This window comes from Gekko japonicus, unplaced genomic scaffold (genome assembly GCF_001447785.1).
Source record: "Gekko japonicus isolate JY-2015 unplaced genomic scaffold, Gekko_japonicus_V1.1 scaffold237, whole genome shotgun sequence".
Classification (NCBI taxonomy): domain Eukaryota; kingdom Metazoa; phylum Chordata; class Lepidosauria; order Squamata; family Gekkonidae; genus Gekko; species Gekko japonicus.
In genome coordinates, this window is record NW_015161955.1 from 1,225,896 (window position 1) to 1,248,993 (window position 23,098).

At 41.3% G+C, this 23,098-nt stretch overlaps 1 protein-coding gene across 1 annotated transcript; it reads right to left on the minus strand.

The window, feature by feature from the left end:
- Window positions 1-449: 449 nt before the first annotated feature.
- On the minus strand, window positions 450-23,098 carry LOC107125994 (gap junction beta-6 protein-like). The gene is made up of 2 exons (XM_015429483.1): window positions 22,904-23,098; window positions 450-1,657 (listed from the first exon to the last, which is right to left on the minus strand). Exon 2 carries the CDS (start codon window positions 1,633-1,635, stop codon window positions 850-852), a length of 786 nt encoding a protein of 261 aa, XP_015284969.1. The 5' UTR covers window positions 1,636-1,657; window positions 22,904-23,098; the 3' UTR covers window positions 450-849.

The window sequence follows — 23,098 nt, forward strand, 5'->3', positions numbered from 1 at the left end:
TTGACTCAAAGCTTTTTAAAGTATTTTTCTTTTATTTGAAAGACAGTGCTGCAGAATTTGGTCCATATTGGTTGAAAGAAACTGCTTCACATTATTTTCAACCAGCTAACCAACCAACTATTTTTCTACCATTGTAGACTGGAAATAGCAATCTAATACTCAAAAAAAGACACTAAGACCTTCTGCAGTACATGGAACCAGAGTGTATCTCATTCAAAAATGAATATATAATTAATGGATTTTAATACATATGATTTTAACTGGCAGTGTGTAGAATTGAGTGTTTTATTTACAGCATGTAAGTACACATAATTATTCACCTCCAACATAACTGAAAGGAAAACATTTACCATTCATTTTTTCCAGAAAATATTGGTAAAAAAGACACTACTAATTCATACGTATTAACATTAAGGAACATGGAATCTCAGACCTTATAAAAAAATTAATTATATGCAAGTTCACAGGTAAAAACTGCTACCACTGTGGTAAACTGTCTTGTAATACTAATAGTATCTATTCCAGAACACAGCCAATTCATTCCCTTTAGATTTAGGATCTATTTCAGCATGAAGGCACTAACAAATACCAACTTCTAACAAATCAGAGTTGATTTTATAAGGATATGCATAAGATTATGTATTTCTTTAATCTTTAATAGTCATTATATTCTTATGCTGGCCTTGACCTTTTAAAAATATAATACATGTATAATTCAAACATGATGTAACGCTCGTGCTTACTCCATTTAAATTATTGCATAGTTGAGTTTAATCACTTTCATGGGCAGCCTATGAATATGGATTGTCACTTCTTCCATATTGTATGTGTGGTAGACTTGTAGTCATCTTAGCTGCTCGGAAATCCTGTTACTGTATTCTGGCAGCTGTCAGATATGAGCTCGTTCATTTCATTTTGTTTACTTTCTTCTTTGTTCTCGTGATTGGGGCGATGCCTGGTGGCTCTTCTAGACCTTCTAATACAAGACTTGGTCACCAAATAACCAAATTCAGTTACATTTAATAGAATGCAAATGGCAGACACTACGATCATGAAAATGGTGAAGACAGTCTTTTCAGTGGGTCGGGAAACAAAACAGTCCACTACATTGGGACAAGGCCAAGCACTGCATTTGAGTAGGCGAGGCATGTGGTACCCATGATACATGTAGTAAAACGCATACATGAAGCCAGCTTCAAAGCTCAGCCTGAAGAAGATGCTTATGGTGTATGTCCACCAGAGAGGGCCCTCAATATGAAATCTTTGTCTTTTTATTTCTTCTAAGTCCTTATATTCACGGTTTCCCTCTCCCTTTATGAACTTCTTTTTCCTTTCATGTCTTCTGTATGCCACGTGCATTGCCACCAAGAGAGCAGGAGTAGAGACAAAAATGAGCTGAAGGGCCCAGAGTCTGATGTGAGAAATGGGGAAAAAGTGATCATAGCAGACATTTCTACACCCTGGCTGCAGAGTGTTGCAAACAAAATCATCTTGCTCATCACCCCAGACTTCCTCTGCAGCAACAACAAGGATCATAATACGGAAGATGAATAGGATAGTCAGCCAGATCTTTCCAATACTGGTGGAATGTCTGTTTACACCTCCTAAAATGGCCTGAAGTGATCCCCAGTCCATTGTATCGTTTGAGTCCTTTGACCTATTAAGAAAAGATTGCACCAAAAAGAATTAGATTATGAACAAATACATTTTGTAAATCAAATTACATTAGTAGTAAGATGCTTCAACATTAGCAATGTGAAAAATCTTTATGAAGGATAAGAACACCACCATCCCATTTCACAGAGTGGCCAACCAGTTGGATATTGTAACTGCATGCAAGAGGATTTTGGAGGGAAAGGTTAAGAGAATTCTCTCAACTCAGGTACACTTGGCCCCACCCTCTCATCAGTTAGATGTTGAGTCTCTTTGGCCAATGCCTATCTTCTGTTTTTCATCTTATATAGGACCTCTCTTTCCCCTCCCTTACCTGGGCTTGGAATTGTAGCAAGTTAACCTTTTTGAAGTTAATCTCTTTACAAGAAGTTAAATGTACCTGCATGAATGTGACATGTAAGAAGTGCTTCCATTTTTGTAAGTAAAATTCCTTTCTCTTGTTACCATTGGAGTAATATCATCTTTGTAGTTTGAACAGCATGGGGAAGTGTGGAGAAATGGGGATATAGTGTAAAGCTTCCGTGCTTCCAAAGCAAATTATATATATATATATTACATTCAACCCAAGACAGGCTAAGACCTTCCCCTGATGTCCTGGCACTGGTATTCAGAGGCTGACTAGTTCCCTCCAATTAACAATGCAGTAGGACTGCGATTACAGAATTGGATAACAATGCAAACAAAAGAGAGGGAAACTGTTTAAGGCATGACATACCAAAATACAGGAAGTGGGTAACATAGGTAGAAGACAGCACAGTACAAGAAAGGTGATACACACAAAAACCAGGGTTGCCAGCCTCCAGGCAGGGCCTGGGGATCTCCCACTTTTACAACTGATCTCCACCTGACAGAGATCAGCTCCCCTGGAGAAAATGGCTGATTTGAAGGGCATTGTACCATTCTGAGGCCCTTCCCCTCCCCAAACCCCACCCTCTCCTGCCTCCACCCCCAAAGTCTCCAGGTATTTTCCAACTAAGATTTAGCAACCCTGCAAAAAACACTGTATTACAATTCTAATACTTTTACAAAAAATGCCCTCCTGAACATTTCTGTTTTGCACATTCTGTGGATTGACAGAAGCACAGGAGCTTTCCTGACAACTTCAGATGGGCTATTTCACAAGGTGGAAGTCACTACAAAGAATGTATGTGAAATTATCCATTTGCAGGTTTATCACGTTTTGCTCACATGAGCAAAACTGTCGCAGAGGAGCAAAGCAGGAGAGGGGTCTGGTTCAAGGCCATTAAGAGCTTTGTAGAATGATCTCGGTCCGAATCCAAGGCAAAACATTCAACATCACAGTAATCCAAGTCTATGCCCCAACCACTGACGCAGAAGAGGCTGAAGTGGACTGGTTCTATGAAGACCTACAACACTTCATAGAACTAACACCAAAAAGATGTCCTCATCATCATAGGGGACTGGAATGCTAAAGTAGGAAGTCAAAAGGTAACTGGAATAATGGACAAGTTTGGCCTTGGAGAACAAAATGAAGCCAGGCAAAGGCTAACAGAGTTTTGTCAAGAGAACACACTGGTCATAATGAACACCCTCTTCCAACAACCTAAGAGGCGACTCTACACATGGACATCATCAGATGGGCAACACAGAAATCAGATTGATTATATCATTTGCAGTCAAAGATGGAGAAGCTCTACACAGTCAGTAAAAACAAGACCTGGCGTTGACTCAATCATGAGCTACTCATTGCAAAATTCAGACTTAAACTGAAGAAAGTTGGGAAAATCACTAGGCATTCAGGTTTAACCTAGATCACACCCGTTATGAATATACAGTGGAAGTGAAGAATAGGTTTAAGGGACTAGATTTGATAGAGTGCCTGAAGAACTATGGATGGAGGTTCGTGACATAGTACAGGAGGCAGCAATCACCACCATAGTACAGAAGGCAGCAATCACCAATGGAAGAAAACAAGGTGGCTGTTTATGAGGCTTTAAAAATAGCAGAGAAAAGAAGGAAAGTGAAAGGCAAAGGTGAAAAAAAGGAAAGATTTACCCAACTAAATGCAGATTTCAGAGAACATCAAGGAGACATACGGATGCTTTCCTGAATGAACAATGCAAAGTAATAGAGGAAAACAAGAGAATGGGAAGGACTAGAGATCTCTTCAAGAAAACTGGAGAAATCAAGGGAACATTCTGTGCAAAGCTGGCCATGTTAAAGGACAAAAACGGTAGGGACCTAACAGGAGCAGAAGAGATTAGGAAGAGATGGCAAGAATACACAGATGAACTATACAAGATTGACCTCAATGTCCTTGACAACCATGACAGTGTAATAACTGACCTTTAGCCAGACATCCTGGAATGCGAAGTCAAATGGGCCTTAGAAAGCATTACTAACAACAAAGCTAGCAGAGCTGATGGTATCCCTGCTGAGCTATTCAAAGTCTTAAAAGATTATGCTGTTAAAGTGCTGCACTCAATATGCCAGCAAATTTGGAAAACACAACAGTGGCCACAGGATTGGAAAGGTCAGTTTACATTCCAATCACAAAGAAAGGCAATGCCAAGGAATGTTCAAACTATCGCACAATTGCACTCATTTCACACGCTAGCAAGCTCACACTCGATCCTACAAGCTAGGCTTCAGCAGTATGTGGATAGAGAACTGCCAGAAGTACAAGCTGGCTTTCGAAGAGGTAGAGGAACTAGAGATCAAATTGCCAACTTTCGCTGGGTTATGGAGAAAGCAAGAGAGTACCAGAAAAACATCTACTTCTGCTTCATTGACTATGCTAAAGCCTTTGATTGTGTGGATCACAACAAACTATGGCAAGTCCTTAAAGAGATGGGAGTACTAGACCACCTCACATGTCTCTTGAGAAACCTGTATAAGGGTCAAAAAGTGACAGTTAGAACAGGATATGGAACAACTGATTGGTTTAGCATGAGAAAAGGAGTACGACAAGGATGTATAGTGTCACCCAGCTTATTTAAGTTATATGCAGAGTACATAATGTGAAATGCCGGCCTGGATGAATCACAAGCCGGAATTAAGATTGCTGGGGAAAGCATCAACAACCTCAGATATGCAGACGATACCACTCTAATGGCAGAAAGTGAAGAGGACCTAAAGAGCCTCTTGCTCAGGGTGAAAGAGGAGACCGCAAAAGTTGGCTTGAAACTCAACATAAAAATAATAAGATCATGGCATCCGGCCCCATCACTCCTTGGCAAATAGAAGGGGAAGTCTTGGAAGCAGTGACAGACTTCACGTTCCTGGGATCCAAGATCAGTGCAGACGGTGACTGCAGCCATGAAATTAAAAGACGCCTGTTCTTAGGAGGAAAGCAATGGCAAACCTAGACAGCATAATAAAATGTAGAGACATCACCCTGCCAACAAAAGTCTGTATGGTCAAAGCAATGGTATTCCCAGTAGTAATGGTCCAAAAGAGTTGGACCATAAGGAAGGCAGAGCACTGAAGAATAGATTCTTTTGAATTATGGTGCTGGAGAAGACTCTTGAGTCCCTTGGACTGCAAGGAGATCAAATCAGTCAATCCTAAAAGAAATCAACCCTGACTGTTTCCCTGGAAGGCCAGATACTGAAGCTGAAGCTCAAATACTTTGGCCACCAAATGAGAAGGGAGCACTTACTGGAGAAGACCCTGATGCTGGGAAAGACTGAAGGTAAAAGAAGAAGGGGACGGCAAAGGATGAGATGGTTAGACAGTGTTATCGATGCAGCGAACATGAAATTAAGCAAACTCCAGAGCACGATGGATGACAGGAGGGCCTGGCGTGATGTGGTCCATGGGGTTGCAAAGAGTCGGACTTGACTGTGCGACTGAACAACAACAGAATCTTGAACTGAACCTGGTAACTGATCAGTAACAAGTGAAATGGCTGCAGAAAGAAGTAATATGTAGATTCTGCTTGGTGCCAATAGTAGGTGGGCAGTGGCCTTCTGTACCAACTAGAGTTCACAAGTTGTCTTGAAGGGCAAACCCATGTAAAGTGCAATAGTCTAGCCTTGAGGTAACCACAGCATGGATCAGTCTATCTCAAGGTATCACCATGGCCATATCAGCCAAGTCAAGGTAGGGTGGCCATCTTCTGGGCCAAATTAAGCTGGAAGGATGCCTTTTTTGCAGCTGCCTTAACTTGCTTCTCCAGCAATAATTCTGGGTCCAATATAACCCTGTTCCCTAGGCTTCTGAGTCAGCAACTGTCAACTGGACTCCCTCACAAGTGGGAAGCACAGCATCCTTCAAGACCTTGGCCATCTCTACCAATATTAACTCTGCCTCATCAGGATTCAGTTTTACCTTGCTTGCTCGTAGCTATTTAATCACAGCAGAAAAGCACTTGTTCAGAGTCTCTACAGAATCACCGGACAATTCAGATAAAGAAATATAGAGCTGGGTGTCATCACAGCATACTGATGGCAGTCTACTTCAGATCCATGAATGATTTCTCCCAATAGCATGGGAGATAAGACTGAACACTGTGGAACCTTGGAAGGCAAGTCCTACACTGGTAACAACTGATGTGCAACTGCAACCCTCTGAGTCTTGCCCTTAGGAAACTATGTGTATTTAAACCAATCCAATCCAAAGCACATCCTTAAATCTCTCATTTTACCTCCAGACATCTCGACAAGATGGCATGCTTCACAGTATTCATAAGGCTCAGTGAAAATAACAAAATTCACCATCTGATATCAGAATTGATTGATATATACAATATTACACCTATAACAGTACAACGGCTCTTTCTGTACCCGTATTTTGCCTTGGTTTCTGAGCGCATCCTATTCTTCCATTCTGCGTCCCTGTCCCCCCCCCCCCCCCCACCCCCCCCGTACTTTGTTTCAGGGTTTTCTCTTGTTTCTGCATTTGTTTTACAGGAATTTGCATTTGGACCACTCCCAAGACACTGTTGCCCCGCAGCTACCAAAACTCCTTTTGCTGCAATTCTTTGTTCTTATCCGCTTTTGAATTGCTAGTCCTTTCTAAAGTAGAATTGTTTTTGTGAGTATTTAAGTGCTGCCTACTGCCTCTCTCCCATTTCCACCTCGCTCTCTCTAGGTTGACGCTCCCTCCCTGTCCTCCTTCTCCAAAGACAAAAGAGGACGAGTCCTTCCACTCAGGCAAACTTTTAAAAATCCAGAGAGAGCATAAGAAGGAATCAGTAAATATAAAGGACTAGGGGATTCCCTGCTCCCAAATGTGTCAGTCTTGCATATGTGGGTCTGGATTTCCCTTCCCTTTCTTTTTGCAGAATCACGAATTGCAGGAGGGAGGGATTGGCAGCCATTTTGCTCAAAAAATGTGGGTTTTGCTTGTAGATGCAGAATGCATACAGAATAAACAAATAAATAAACCAGAGGGGGAGAAACCAGTGCAGAGGGAATGTGTGCAACTGCGAAGTTAACCCTCAGATTCTTCGGAGCAAGTTGTCGGTGCAGAAAGGGCTGTGGTTCATTAACATTAAGGTAAAGGTAAAGGTTCCCTTGCTCGAAAGCCCGTTGAATCCGACTCTAGGGTTGCGGTGCTCATCTCCGTTTCAAAGCCGAAGAGCCAGCACTGTCCGAAGACGTTTCCGTGGTCATGTGGCCGGCATGACTAAACACCAAGGCGCACGGAACACTGTTTTAACATTAGCAGTGCCTAGAAATTCAGTAGTACTTGATTGACAGCTCAATGTACAGAGAACTTTATGAATTTTCCCAGTGAGAAAAAAGGGCAAAAATAAGTTAATATGAAACTGTCATTCTGTAAAATGTATGGAAGGGACAATAGCCTGTATCCTACCACTCCACTAAGCAAAATTTGATGACTTCCTTCAATCCAAGAAGCCATCCTCCAACAGGAGAGGAATTTAAGTTGGAGGAAGGCTCCTTAGGCTAGAAGAGCTTGCTTCAACCTAAGGGAGGAATTTGCCCAGCGATCTTGGTGGAAAGGCTGACCTCTCCATCTCACCTCATATTATTGTCACCTAAACATGCTGTGCACACGGCATCTTTATTATTATACTCTATTCAATCCTGATATTGACAGTAGTTTTTTTAAATAAAAGAACAAATGTGTCACAAGTTCTTCTTACAGTACTTTAAATCAGAGTCCTATAGAAACCATGTAGCAAATTCTGATTTCAAAAGAGCCAGAATCTGAAAAGGACACATGCTTTGATCTAATAGCTCAGATACTACAATTTGTGATGAAAATGCAGATTAGTTGGTTTGATCTAGCAAAGATAGTCCTGGGAAAGATTTCTTTAACTGCCAATAACACTGTTTATCATCCATTAGGAAGGCAACAGTGACAAGAGGAAGGATAATAAAAATAGATATCAACTCCTGGGAAAACTGAAAGATCAGGGTGTGTTTTTCTTCCTTTTTAGGATAGGCAGCTTGACAGAATTTGTGTGCTATATTCAGGAATTGAACATTAAGTTGCACGAGATTCCACCGTATTTATTTAACTAAGCATTTTTTAACTAAGCATTTAGTATAAGATATTTATTTCAGCAAGCTAACTAAAAAGTTCTTTAAAATCTGTTGATAAAGGGTATTTTAGTGCTTCGATGAGCCAGGCAGATTTGAGGTGTCTTAGCATCAGTTTTCCAGCTAAAGTATCTTAATAAGCAAGTTTCATATGTCTTCTAAGGACAGTATGGGATGCTTACGTAATTTTGTCTACCACTTCCCTCTAGGAGCCATGGAAGAACTTAAGGGAACAAGTTAACTTCTTGGTAGAGATGGCATCAATTTTTCATCCCTGCTGATCTAATTCCTAGATTCCCATTCCAGTTTTGCTTGACTCATTTGTCTTTATTTATTCATTAAAAAATTTTATACTCCACCCTTCCTCTTGGGCCTGAATCACTCATGTGTGAATCAAACCCATGAATTAGAGCTGGCACAGTGCTTCTGTGGGTCCTAGGATATCTGTCCCTGGAACACAGCTTTCTCAGCTTACCCCTCCTGCAGCAGTCTGAAATGCTTCCCAAAATCCTGTGCTTGGAGATCCACTCTTCCACAAGAACAGGATTTAGGGGACATTTTGAATTGCTGTGGATGGATGAGCCAAAAGGCAGAACTTGTGGATATGCAGCACCAGATCCTACCCTGAGTTTTTTCATGCCATTTTTTACATTGACTTTTCCCTGCTAAATGCATCAATATATATAAATCATATGTTGTAAGTAGTGTAAGAGTAACAAATTAATAATCAATAAGAAGACTAGAGGGGTTTGCACTGATAACATAAGGAAACAAACAAAAGTCATTATTTGCCCATCCCTACTTGCTGGACCTTTGTCTTTACAGTCCAGATTTTATTGACTCCTTTGGTCTAGCAAATGCATTTCCAAAGTTTCTTTCTTAATGTAATAGAACAAAAATTCCATTACATCAAAATGAGGCATATTGCTGCCAGCAGAGCTGCCAGGGAAACTGTTAATAGATTAGATATATACTCAACATGTCAGTGGGGCAGAAATAATATTTGAGCTCTCATTGTACCTGCCTTCTTGCTATACGCCAGTCAGGACACAAAGGCACCTGGGGAAAACAGACTAAAATTTCATGGAAAGGGAGGTTTTTTACATGGAAATTTTTCTTCACAGATTTGTGTTCAAATATTCCTGTTCTAGGGGGAATTTTCTATTTGGCAATTTTGCACTGAAATAACATGAAGGTAATGGTTTATTCTTATAAAGGACGCACGTTTCAATTAAGTCTACCAATGCAGTGAGTTGTATGGCATATATGAGTTATGTTATTTTATATTGTGTTTTAATGTGGTTTTAATTGCATTGTATTTTTATACTGTTGGAACCTGCCCTGAGCCCGTTAAGGGGTAGGGTGGGATATAAATCCAAATAAATAAAATAAAAAATAAACATAAATTTATTATGAGTAAGTCATGTGAAATGTATTATTGCCTATTGGGAATTCATTTCTTATAAGAAAAATATGGACCAACTATCTGTAATAGGTTTTCTACTTTCTTGTATAGAAATCCCCAAACATATAATATCTATGAAAGCTATGGATGAATAGTAGCTCTCACAGTCAGTAAAACCATTGTGTAAAGAAGAAAGAGAAGATTTTAGCAAAAATCCCTGCTTTCACTGAGCCAAGATGGCATGTTTGATTTTTAATTTTAAAGAAACCCTCACCTTAGAGGAAACTGGCATTCTTCCTTTGCTTGCCTTTTTAAATTGTGCTACCACCAGACTATTAAAGAAAGCTTCTGCCTTATGAACATATTAAGTAATTTTAGTAAAAGTCTGATGATGGATTTTTATGTTGCAATGAAACTCATAGAATTAATATTGCAAACCCTTTCCCATTCCAAAGCCAAAACAGCCAGAGCAGCAGCAGCAGCAAGAATCAGCAAAATAATTAAATTTCAACAAATTATTCATCCTTTCCCAGTTTAACTCTTAACCCCATAGGCCAGCACAAGCATGTAGGCCTTATAAGATTTCTGGAAGGTACTCAGACTTGGACTTCAGAATGCTTTCTTGTGAGTCCAAGGTAACAGACTCCAGATCTGTAAGTTTATGCACGAATTATAGATGGTACATTTTTTGTTGTGTTTTGTTTACAGCTGAGATGGTATAATATGCAGGATGCAGTTCAATCCGTCCCCTCTTATGTGTCATGAACTTAACCTTTCATAACCCTTAGTCAGGTTGTAAGGTTTGGGCAGGAAACTAGCTCAGACACCTGTAAGCAAATCTGTATGTCACACCCTTTGACTGAGACGGCACTCTAAATAGTTTCTACTCTGCTGGTGAAATACAATGCGGAACTTCTGTTTAGAGTTAGAAACTGCTGGACAGAGTCAAAGTCTTAGATAACAGCAGTTACTTAAGTGATCAATGAAACTGAAACTTTGGGAAAGAATACAGTACTGTTTCTGGAGGCACTTAAGAACAGGCATTCTCCCTTTACATCTCTTGTAAATCTAGAAGATTTAGCAGGATTAATCCCTCAGTACAAATTTGAGAAACATGTCGTAGTGCTTACTTGCAACAGTGATCAGGTTCTTTGTAGCCTGAGTATGCCCAGGTCTGAGTTCTGCTTACAGCTGATTCATATTTTACATGTTCCTGTAGGTATACTCAGGTTTGATCAGTGTTCACTTTTCATGGGGGAGCAGACAGCAGTGGTTTAAACTTGAATGAAAAGCGTACATAAGCAGAAAGCAGGGGGTTCCAAACAGCTGAGCTACCATGCTTAAACTTTAAATGGCTCACAAACTGATACGAACTGATTTGGTTTGTGAACCAGCACATCAGTTCGTGGTTTGGTTCGTGGTTCAGTAAAAACGTGGTTTGTGCCCTTCCCTACTTGAAACCATATTCCACCAAATTTTAGTCCATTTGATAGCCATCAGGACAATTAGATGAAGACAGCATGTGCACAAGAGACCCAGTTCAAGTACCATCTCTTCCCATATGCACTCATGCCCCAGCTGTGATCTTCAGGCTGCCCCTGCTAGCTATTTCCCTGCATAGGGTGGCCTGCCTGGCATTGTGCTTTTACCATCATGGCTCCCACCCTAGCCCTGGATTAACCATTAAGCAAAATAAGCATGTGTTTAGAGCACCAAGGGAAGGGGGGCACCACAGAGTTCCCCCCCCCAGGTACCATGCCCTTAACTCTTTCACAGCCACACTCAGTTTTAGTTATAAGTAAATAATTTGCTTAGATTCTTACTGCTATTTAGTGTTAAATAAAAAAAATTAAATTTTATATTTAATATAGTTGTGGTGTCTGGCCTGTGGGATGCCCTGGTAGAAAACTGAATTTTTAATCTCTTATTTCACCTTCAGCACATATTGAGTCTTAATGTTATGTCATTTAAGCAATAGAAGGGCTGAGGAGCACTATTGTTGGGCTGTGCTAAAGGCATCAGTTGGCCTTAATCCAGCCCTTCCCTTCCCTGTGGAATAGGCTTCTTGAGGAGAGAAGAAGGGCTTGGCTTTAGAGGTGTTTGGGAGGCACAACAAGGCTGTTTTCTTTGCCAGAGCTTTTAATGGGGCTGCAATCATTTTTTAGTGAGAGAGGGAGATTGAAGACATTCAGTAAAATCCCCCTGTCTGAGTTTATAAACTATCTTGAGCCACGTGAAAAGGCAGTATATGAACATTTTAGGCTCGCAGCTGTACATGAACACAAGAAGCTGCCTTATACTCAATCAGACCATTAGTCCAACAAAGTCAGTATTGTCTACTTCAAGCTGTCTAGGATCTCAGGTAAGCATCTTTTATATCTACTACCACCTGATCGTTTTAGCTGGAGATGCCAGAGACTGAAGTCTGGACCTTCTACATGCCAAACAGATGCTCTACCACAGTCCCTTCCAAGAAACTGCTCACCAAAATGAAGTAAATTAGTCTAGAAATGAGTCCATGCTGTGCCTTTTAGGAAGCTGACAACACAGATGTGGAGAAGCTGAAGATTCAAAAATGGAAGAAGGAACTGAGGAGATAAAAACCGAAGAAGAGGAGCTGGAGAGCACGCAAGGGATGTATACAGAAAAGTTCCACTGACAAATTGGATCACAGTTTCAGGCTACAATCCTAAGGATACTCACTTGAAAGCAAGTCACATTGTGACAAACTGAATTCATTTCCAAGTAAATTCAGGCTGTAAGTTTGGGATATATGGAACACTTTCCAATTCAACAAATATCTATAAAAAGTTACAGTTAACTCACACTCCTCCATGATATTGGGAAATGGTCTTGGAGAACAATTTCCTGCTATCCATGGGTTAAGTATTCCCAAGGTCTTGTGTGTGCCTGCTGAAATTTTAATTTTCTTTGAAAAGAGGCTCTGTGCCATATCACAAATCGCTTTTGGTTTAAATTCTGTTTGAAAAACATGACTCCATGGACCTAGCTGCTTAGTTCTTTGGATTTCAGCCTATATATTTCTAACCTCTCCATTTGTAGTCAGGATTCAATGAGGCTAGAATAATTGTAAAACTGCTATAGTTGCTTTTCAATTACACACTTCTACACATTGATTAAAAACAAAATCTGTATCTGCAATTATAGAGACTTTGTCAATGTGATTTGGGAGAAGTTTAAACTATTGAACATATGCTTCTCAGGTGCCCATGGTACAATTTGGTTCGAGCCAAATATATCATTTCCTTTGGTAAAGGAAATGCCTGGCCTGATGGACTCTGACTATGTCAATTACTTATTATCAGATGATAATCAGACCATTACCAAATTTGTAGCTAAATTCTATGTAGCTTGTTCCTGTATCCACAAAGAAAAGATTATTTAACCTCTTAAATCTTTTAGACCATGGTTTTTATATTTATATTTTAACAAATTGTTTATATCGGTTATAGAATCATAGAGTTGGAAGGGGCCATACAGACCAACTCCCTGCCCAATACAGGACCAGCCTAAAGCATATCTGACAAATATTCGTCCAGCCTCTTATATTTATTTATTTATCAAACTTATACCCCGCCCTCCCCGCAAGCGGGCTCTTCTTGATGTTACTGATTTGCAGGCTTGGTGCCATAACAAATAAAGATTGAATTATAGTGAAGTCAAAGCAAAATTATCTACTTATTAATATTTTGTAGTTGCAAATGCTATAGAGAGATGTTATCAGACTGGATGGACTGTACCCAGTAGGCAATTCTAATCTGAATCTACATATATGCTCCATTATAAAAGCTGTTTAAGATCTCAGATCTTTAACAAAGAGCGTGAACTCATAAAGCTAGTTGACTCATATTTTGAGGGGCTGTGTAGGTTATAAAACTTATGTCAGGAAGGATATATTCATGCTAGCAATTTTATATGAAGATGAGAGGCTAATCCATACACATGTTCCCAGGCAATGCTACTAAGGCCTACAGCAGCATCCTGGAAGTGATGGCTTGCAAAACTACTTGGGTTAAGGTTTTGGTCATCTGAGGCACTCCCTCCAGCCTGTTCTATGGGACAGTTCTATGTAATATTCCCCCTCCCCAAAAAAATCAATTTCTGATTTTAGAGCCTTTTTTTTAAATAGTCCGAGCAAGATTTTGAAGTCAGTAATGCTGAGATGAGGCCAGGTACACTTTGTGTTTTGTGTACAGCTGATGATGTATTTGGATTCTGAATGATTATACCATTACTGATTTTAGATTGTTTTTCAATTTTACAGTTTGTAAGCGGCAAATAAATTAGTTTTTTAAAAGCTGGATACTCCCTAAACAAACTTGCAGCACATTGTGTACTTAGGGTCTTACACAATATAGAACTACAGGACTTGAGAGCTGAGGTTGTATCAATCTCACTCTAAACACAGTAAATATTCTGTTACATTAAATACCACCTGGGCTTCCAGTCAAGGCATAGGCAACAGGCTGCATGGATAAGGGGAGCCACACAACTTGCCAAGTAGTTAATGGCATGGATACAAAGACCATGGACATGGTATTTTGGTGGCAAATGAATGGATAGTCTAGAAAAGACACAGGTTTGAAATGTTTGATGTGATCTGGCTCTCTTTCCTTGAATGTTTCATCATTTAATGTGTTCCACTTTGATAAATTGTTAACTGTAGCTTCTTCCCTCCCCTTTCTTTTCCATTTTACTCCCATTTGTTCCACGATGAATGGACCACGATGGATAGAAGAGGAGAAAGCAATAGGAGAAAATGTGGTGGCCAGAGTCAACAATGTTTTCTGTATGTAAACATCACATTTAGTTTTGCTATTATAAAGATTTTCATGCTTGTATTGTAGTTAATGCATGCTGATGTGTACGTCTTCCTGACGCTCATCCTGAGTTCCACTGAATTGGTTGGCTATGGTCCTTTCTGCCCTTGGATCTCATCCCTGGTTTTATCAGAGTTCAACTCATGACACAATACCTTGCATTTATCCCTGGTTATAACAGCATCTGTTTATCGCAGGATGAGTGTGGGGGCGAAACCGGCGTGACCTCAGTGTAATGTGACAAGTTGCCCATAACTAGAACTGGATTAGAGTAATTGTTACTTACTGAAAGGCAGGGGTAGGCAATGTTTTTTACTCAAATACCACCCCCAATCCACAAAAGGGGTGAGAGACAAGCAAACAAAAGGGGTGAGAGACAAGAATTGTACTTGGCCAGATTCCACTACATACGGAAATAAAGTTGCTTCAGAAAGGTTTGTGAGATATCAGTGTTTTTGTTTGAATACGCACACTTAGTAATTTCATTGCAATGAATGAAAATACTACCTGCATAGTTTCTGGTTCTAAAAGCTGCATGTGACCTAGGTTCCAAGTGAAACACAAGGGCACCAATGAGAGAATTTACACTCAAACGTTCACCCTGAACTACCACAATCCAAGTTCTAATTTTAAACAATTGCTGTTCTATGGGAAGGGACTCTCCTGAGCCTATCCCTGCTCAATTATACCTGAGCTTTCGGGGTGGAGCAAGGGAGCTACTGTGCCAAACAAAATATTTTGGCATGCCATTTGGCATGAATGCTAGAGGTTTCCTACCCCTGCTGTAACACTTCAGAAATAGGACAAATTTAAAATCTAGATTAAAATGTAATGTAATGCATGTATTGGACAAAGTTTTGTTGAAGGTGAGAGAGAGTGAGTGTGTGTGTGTGTGTGTGTACATGCGAAATGTCACCTCCTTCATACTTCCAGGTTCTGTGAAGCCCAACTGAAATTAGTGCAAGAAGAAGATATTGTTGTATCTAGTTAGTCTCGTGATTATCTTAGCAAATATCCCCTCCAAAATATGTCTGTGTATATAACATAAATGCAGAGAAGAGCAGGATTTGTACTTTCACTGTCCATTTTCCTGTTGAAATGGTACCTGCTAGCTATTTCTTCTGTCAGGTTTATTTTTAGTCCTGAAGCATGACTTGGAATGGACAAGAGAAATCAGTTGCAGGAGAGAACTGGTGAGCAGAAAAAGAGTTTAAGTGCCCCCTAACAATTTTTATTCTCTCCCCTGTCTGGAGATCAAGGTGATATACATGGTTTTCCTCCCACATACTGATTTTCCCTGCAAATGTCCTCCATCCCCATATTAACAAGCAAACACAGAACTGAGTACATCAAGTTATTTATTTATTTATTTATTTTAAGTTTTCCTCATAACTTTAGTTCTTCCCTCAGAAGGTCAGTGGCAGGAATGGGACTAACTCCACCTGATTGACTGGATCACCCTATGAATACAGATGGTCTATTTAACTAAAAAACTAAGATCCACAATAATTAAGAAACATCTGCCATTTTTTGTCATGGAGGAGACTGAGTGGCCGTGATCAGAACCCTGTACAACTTATACGATCGCTATACAACTTAAGTTGATACCATTTCAGAAGTGCAAAAGAGATGATACATCTTTCTGAAGAACTTTATCAATTTCAGCCATTTGTCATATACAATAAACTGCTGTCTTTTACTCAAGCAAAGCTCTCACAAACCTCAGAGCAAAGTTTGTGGTAGCAAAATAACAGCATTAATCATAGTGACTTACCAATACTTTGAATTTCCTACGAAATAAATGCCAAAAGAATTGTAGTTTATGCTGGGCCAGTGCTAGAAGCTCTTGTGGAGTGGCCTCATGCAAATAAGTTTCACCTCCTTGTGAGGTTCTTAGGGGGAGAAATCAGCCCAGAAATTAACTTTAGTTGCTGTTGCTTTTACTTATGTTTTTTGCTGTTTGGTTTAACAAATAGGTCATATATACCCTGTTTCCCTGAAAATAAGACCTACCCCAAAAATAAGCCCTAGCAGGATTTCTATGTATTTGTGGTATAAGCCCTAGTGTGTCTTCTTGAGAAAAAATAAATATAAGACAGTGTCTTATTTTCGGGGAAACACGGTAGTCAGGGCAAGTGTTCCCAACCCCAAGGTGGCACCTGGAGATCTCCTGCTATTACACTTGATCTCCAGGCAACAGAGATCACTCCCTTGGAGAAAGTGGCTGCTTGGAGGGTGGACTTGATGGCATCATACCCTGCTGAGGTCCTCCCCGGGCTCCACACCCCAAATCTCCAGGTGTTTCCCAACCCAGAGATGGCAACCCTAGTCAGGACATGTATCTTAAAGTTCAGAAGGAGTACACATTTCCTGGAAATTGGAAGTTAACAGCAGGTTAAAGAATTCTTCCACTGCATTTTGTACTCCTTGTGCATCTAGGCAGGGAGACACAGCAAAAGTTACTCTGTATACTTATGGCCAATAGCTCTGTATATGATATCTTCATATCACTAGCCTCCAGGTGGTGGGTAGAGATCTCCTGGGGTTACAACTAATCTCCAGGTGACAGAGATCAGCTCACCTGTAGAAAACAGCTATTTTGGAAGGTGGACTCTATGGCATTATACCCCACTAAAGTCCCTCACCTCCCCAAACCCCACCCTCCTCAGGCTCCATCCCCAAATCTCCACCCCAATCCGAAGCTGGCAATTCTATATTCTCTCCAGATATATACAGGTAGATCCTGCCATCTTTTCTGCTGACACAACAGCACTCCCAACAAGGCTATGTCAGGAATCACGGCACTCAGGCCAAGGCTACAGCACACAGGGGAACTGGGCAAGATCACCCACCCTTCCTCTTGCACCAGCAGAAAAACTGTTAGGATTGAGTCCATGAACACACACTGTCAAACCGACAGATCAGCATTTTTCAAACTATGCTCTGGGAACCCATAGAAATCCACAAAGACATTCCAAAGTGTCTGCAAGTCATTTGTAAGGACAGAAGATAAACCAATCATAGCAACTTCAGCTACACCATTTAACTGGTTTTCTTTCTATTTTCCAATGCAAAGGTTTTCACAGTAGAGACAGAGGCTGTTCTGTATTCATAGACAATAATAACCAAGGCTAGGCTTCAACTGAATACCAGAAGTCCAAATTTAGTGAGACCAGGGGTAATTTCATAGAAAAAGAGCTAGGGGAACTCATTAGCATAACTCATTAGCATATGCCACACCCCTGACATCAGGGGCCCGGCGGTGGACCTGCAAGGCCAGCGGGAGTGCAAGGAAGCCCCGCCAAGGCCCTCCCTGGCCCCAGGCAGGCAGGGGTGGGGAGAGGCGGGGAGGAAGCAACTTACCTTCCCTCTTCTCCTGCCTCCTCCTGGCTGAATGAGGGCTGGAAGCGGGGCGGCCCGAAGCAGGGGGCGGGGCTTCGTCATGTGCCCCGCCCCCCAGCACCTCACCCGGGGGAACTGCGTTCCCCCCCGAAATGACCTCTGAGTGAGACACCATTCCTCACCCCTCATTTCTATGACCAGCTCAGAGATTCCCCCCACCCTGGTCCATTCCCACCCCTATTCAGCTGACTTCTGGCTACAAGTTGCTTGCTATCTCTAGTGCAAAGTCCCATCCAATTAAGAAGTGGTTCTTAACCTTAAATCCATTATACTCCACCTAAGTACTGAGGCTTTATGAGCAGGGAGAGCAGATTGGGAAGGAACACTCTTGCCAGCTACAAAATCTCAGCTGTGCTTTTCTTTGCCTTTCCCGACTTTCTCAGTTATCAATTTTGTTTGTGGCTAGAAGCACAAGGGAGCATGAGCTGAAGGGCAAGAAAACCCCCAAAGGTCACAGCTTGTATGTCATGCCTTGTGATCTTGAACAAGTGGCCCACTGGTTACTTTTGCTTGTAAACAGAAAACCTATTTTTAAAAATTGTATTTTGATTTTAGTTTACTCTTATAAGGTTGCCAACCTCCAGGTAGGGCCTGGAGGTCTTCCAGGATTATAACTGGAGGAAATGGCAGCTTCAGAGGGTGGACTCCCCGCTGAAAACTGTAGCCTTACCAGGCTCCACCCCACAATTTATCCAGGAATTTCCTAATCCCGAGTTGGCAACCATGAGTGTTGTAAGCCACTCTGGATCCCTTTGGAGACAAAAGTAGCCAATAAATATACTAACTACCAGCATCATCATAGAATGCTCCCATTTATTTATATATTAAAATGTTTGTGCTGCCTGTCCATGGCAACTCAAGGTGGTTTACAAAAGCACCTTCTTGGGAATGGCATTTCATAACCCCAGCAAGCCCATGCTTTGGTGAAGCAGACAGCTCAAAAAGACAGCTCAGCTCAATGAAGAAACGAATGCTGCAGGATCTGACAACGAGTGCTCACAACGAGGACAGAAGTTAGGACATAAAAACAGCACTCCAGACAAGGCAACTAAGTCTTGTGGCATCCTAAAGATGAACAAGATGAAGGAATTTATTTCAGCATAAGGGGCCACAAGACTCCAGCAAAAGATTAATACAACTACTGCTTGGAATGTATTTATATATATAGATCTCAAGGACACATTCAGTGAAACCATTGAAGTCAATGGCCATCAGTCAACTTTTTAATGTCACTTTGTCAGGCCAGGCAATGTGTGCCATGAAACAGAGCTACTGGAGATATAAACTGTATGAAGGACAGCAGCTGGTAAGCTCTGAGTTGGTGTATCCTCACTGCAGGGCCCCATGGGCTGGGAGGGGTATGCAGAGGAAAACCCATATGGGCGGACTACAGAGCCAGCAGTGCAGCACTGGGCAGATGCTCCCACGGTGCTTGACAGCTGCAGACGAGGTTGTTCTGCCATGCTGAAGCCAGAATCAGAGTGGCTCTGCCCAGTCCCCCTGAGCAGTCTCCTGTTCCCTCCCTTACACTAGTTGCTTGCGGGCCACATAAGAGCCCTGGATGGGCTGATTCCGGCCCCCCGGCCTTATGTTTGACACCCCTGATCTAGGGTTTTAGATACTTACCTCAATATGATGTGATTACTATAAAACAACTGTCCTCTGTCTGCCACCAGAAACCATCATTCTGCCTACATTCATTAACATTCTCCAAAGTTCTGAATGCCCCACCCAAAGTTTGTAGATAACTTCCTGGAGGGGCCATATGCTCCCCATTCAGAATCACTGGATTGGAACTGGGGTCACAGACTCTGGAGCTGTGACCCAAGAGTATATGCCACGTTCTGAGACCTAACCTTTTAGGCCATATATAGACAAAACAAAAATTTATTAAACGTGGTTTTAACTGTAGTTAATGTCATTCTCCCAGGATTGTTCTTGAGGATAACAGAGGGCAGAGACCTCCCTGGGGTATACATGGTTTTCTGCACAATATGAAAAGGGGCTGTCCTGATCTTGGAAAGGGGGTGGAAAGGACAACCTGGGCTACTGTGGAAAAATTTAAATTAAAATGGGTGGGTCCTGGTTTGATCAAATTTGAAAACCAAGCAACATACTAGAACATTTGGTGGGGGGAGCTGAAGACAGAGCTGAAGCCAGTAAGTTTTGCAGAAAACTGGTTGTCCTTATTTCAGTGAAGATATTTTTTCAAGCATTGCAGCCACATTTAGAGGAAACAAAGCTGAGATCAAAGGTGCAGGCAGAGTAGTACCTTTCTGCTATAAAGACTAAATGAAAATTTCCCAACCACATAAGGTTACCCTTGCTCAGTAGTAGTAAATCCCATTCAGTTGCCATTGGAAGATTCAGTAGTTCTTTGCAACCTAGTAGGATCAACATTCAAGGTCTTATATGCTATGACTGCCACTCTGCTACTGGCACCCCTTTCCTTCAGTGCAAGCAGCCTTCTTCAAATACAACAGGCTCTTCTGCTGGAGGAAGGCTTCTTGTGCTGGAGGAACACGCCACCATTAGCTAAGCAGAGTGATCAGATACAATCCAATCAGAGTATCTGAAGAAGTGAGCAGTGACTCATGAAAGCTCATACCCTACCACAAATTTTGTTAGTCTTTAAGGTGCTACTGGACTCTTACTCTTTTCTACTGCTACAGATACAATCCGGTATGGCTCCCAGGAGATACAGCTGCCTACAGCATCCTTTTATTACTTATTTCTACAATCTATGTCATATGGAAAGAATAATCTCATGTATCCTCACAACAACCCTGACATGAGCAACAGATTGCTGTTGTTTCAACATTACAAATGGAGAGCCAAGAATAAGAATAATCTGCTCCAATCCAAGAATAGCAATTCATGTACAGAAACAGGTTCCAGTGGGCAGAGGCTCTTCAAGATCACACTGTGAGCAAAAAAAGTATATAATAACAGCAAAAAAACCCTCCATGCATCTAGCATATTGGGTGGCATGCATAGTGCTCAAAGCATCAAATATCTGGAAAAGCTATCAGAGATCTAATTACCTATTTGAGGAGTATATATCGTTCCTCTGATAAGCTCAGAGTAATATTTTACCTTACAACAATCCTGGGTTACCTTTCTTTTTGCTACCTCTCTGGACCAAGGTCAGAGATTCACTAAAAATTATCCAATTAGGTAGTGGCAGGGTGGACATTTGAACTCGTATCTTTATAAACCCAAAGCAAATATATTACAACACGTTTAATCTATCGCATGCTGTCAAACTTATCACAGCAGTATTGTAGAATTTACTCTGAGAAGTGAAACACCAATATAAACGTGAGGTTGCTACATCAGGAAGATAAAACAGAAGTAGATTGAGGTCACTGAATGGAAACAGAATCAGCTGTGATTACAAGAGGCAATGAGGAAGATAGTGGCATAAAAATGTGAACTCACACCTAGTAAGACTTGATTTGTTTTCTAAGTGATGAACAAATAAATTAGCTGTTTCCAAATTTAGTAATCCAAAGTGCTAAAGTGTATAAGCGCATACTTGGCAAGTTCAACTGAAATATCAAGGAATAGGCCAGCTGGTTCCCAAACAATGACTCCAATCTCACATGGACTTCTGAAGAAGTTACGGTATTTTATAACTTAAAGTGATTTGTCCAAGATCTTTGTTGTGTAAGGCAAGGGAAACAACAATAAACATCTCCTGACTCCTATTTTCATGCCTCAACAAAGGAAAAATGAGAACCTTGATCTCCCTCAACTAAAAATTAACCTCTTGTTACTAATGGATGACAGAATCCTGTGATCTGTCTGCAGATTAGTTCATCATGGTCACTCAAGTGATAGATGAAGAAAAGGAAGCAAAAAGTAAGACAGCAACTGAAAGAGATTCCACAGCACAGCATCTTTCCTAAGCACCCTATTTAGCAAACCTGTCCTGCAAGTCAATTAAACACCAGTCCTCTTTTTGAAGACTCAAACACATTACCTTATTTATCCCACATCTTCACTGCTGCGCTAAATAAATAAAACAAAAATTGCCAGCTGGGAAAGCCCTGCTAAAACTAAATGGACCATTACTATGGAGCAGAAAATCCAGGCAGGAGACATATGAAAGAAGCTTATTCCTCTGACTTTCGTAGATAAGGCACTAAGGAAGAAACTACTCCAAGGACATTCTAAGAGCTCTACTAGGTGGGACCAAGCACCATCTAATCCAGAATTGTATTCCCAACAGTAGCCTCTCAGGTGTCTCTGGGAAGTCCATAAATCAGGGCATGCTGGCAACAGAACTGCATTGCTGATTACTGCAGCTTCAGGACTGCCTCTGACTGGGGCGGTTCCACTGAGCTACGGAGTATGGCTAATACTCAATTACAGACCAACCTTCCATGAGTTGCCTCATCTCCTTCCCAATCCACTATTTCCTCTTTCATTTAGGTAAGCTAAAAAAACTGGGCTTAATTTAAGGCCAGGATCCCTCATCAAGACAACATAAACTATTCCCATAATTACCACCTTCCAAAATGCTCATTATTGATCACAACCCATAAAGAAATTTAAGCGCAGACACCTTAACCACAACTATCCGGGACTCATCCAGTATATCCTCCAGGTTTCTGGTCCCTTCGCAGGCCCACCCCGAGTTTAAAAGCCTACTTTTCAAGAATTGTTCTAATTTCCTCACTTGTATTGCTGTTTTTTCATTTGCCATTAACTGAATCCTTCCCAAAGCACCACAACAAATAGTTTTTTAAAAAAAAAACAACAACCCTCCAATGTTGTTTTAACCCGGAGTTCGATAAAATAATAGTTTTCAAAGGAGGAAAGAGTACATCTGAGCCTGTGAAGAGGGCCAGGATGCCTCAGCAAGCCTGTTCCCATGATCCAGAAATACCAGACATGAATTGAAAACATGAAGCGTTTTCGTGAGATCGGGGTGAAAGAAGAACCTTCAGAGTAGCGACCAACTTCACCCCCAAGAGTTCTCCTCTTTGGAAACTAAAAAAGTCACTTCTTCTAAGATGGGCCAGAAGAGGCCAAGGGAAGAAACCGAGAAGGAAAGCCCTTCCTTTCTCTTGCCAGTCCTCAGAGAGTCGAGAGAGCCTCACCTGTCAGCGTCTGAGGGAAATCAAAGCCCCTGCGCGCCGGGCCGAGACAAGCGCACCATGGACCGAGAGGGCGGGAAAAGTAGCCCCACTGCCGGGGCCGGGCTCCACGACTCCCCTCGCCAAGAAGCCGCGTCTCTTCAGGCAAGACGGCTGGGGACGGTCTCCTCTGCCGGCTGTCGGAGCGTTAAAAGTTCC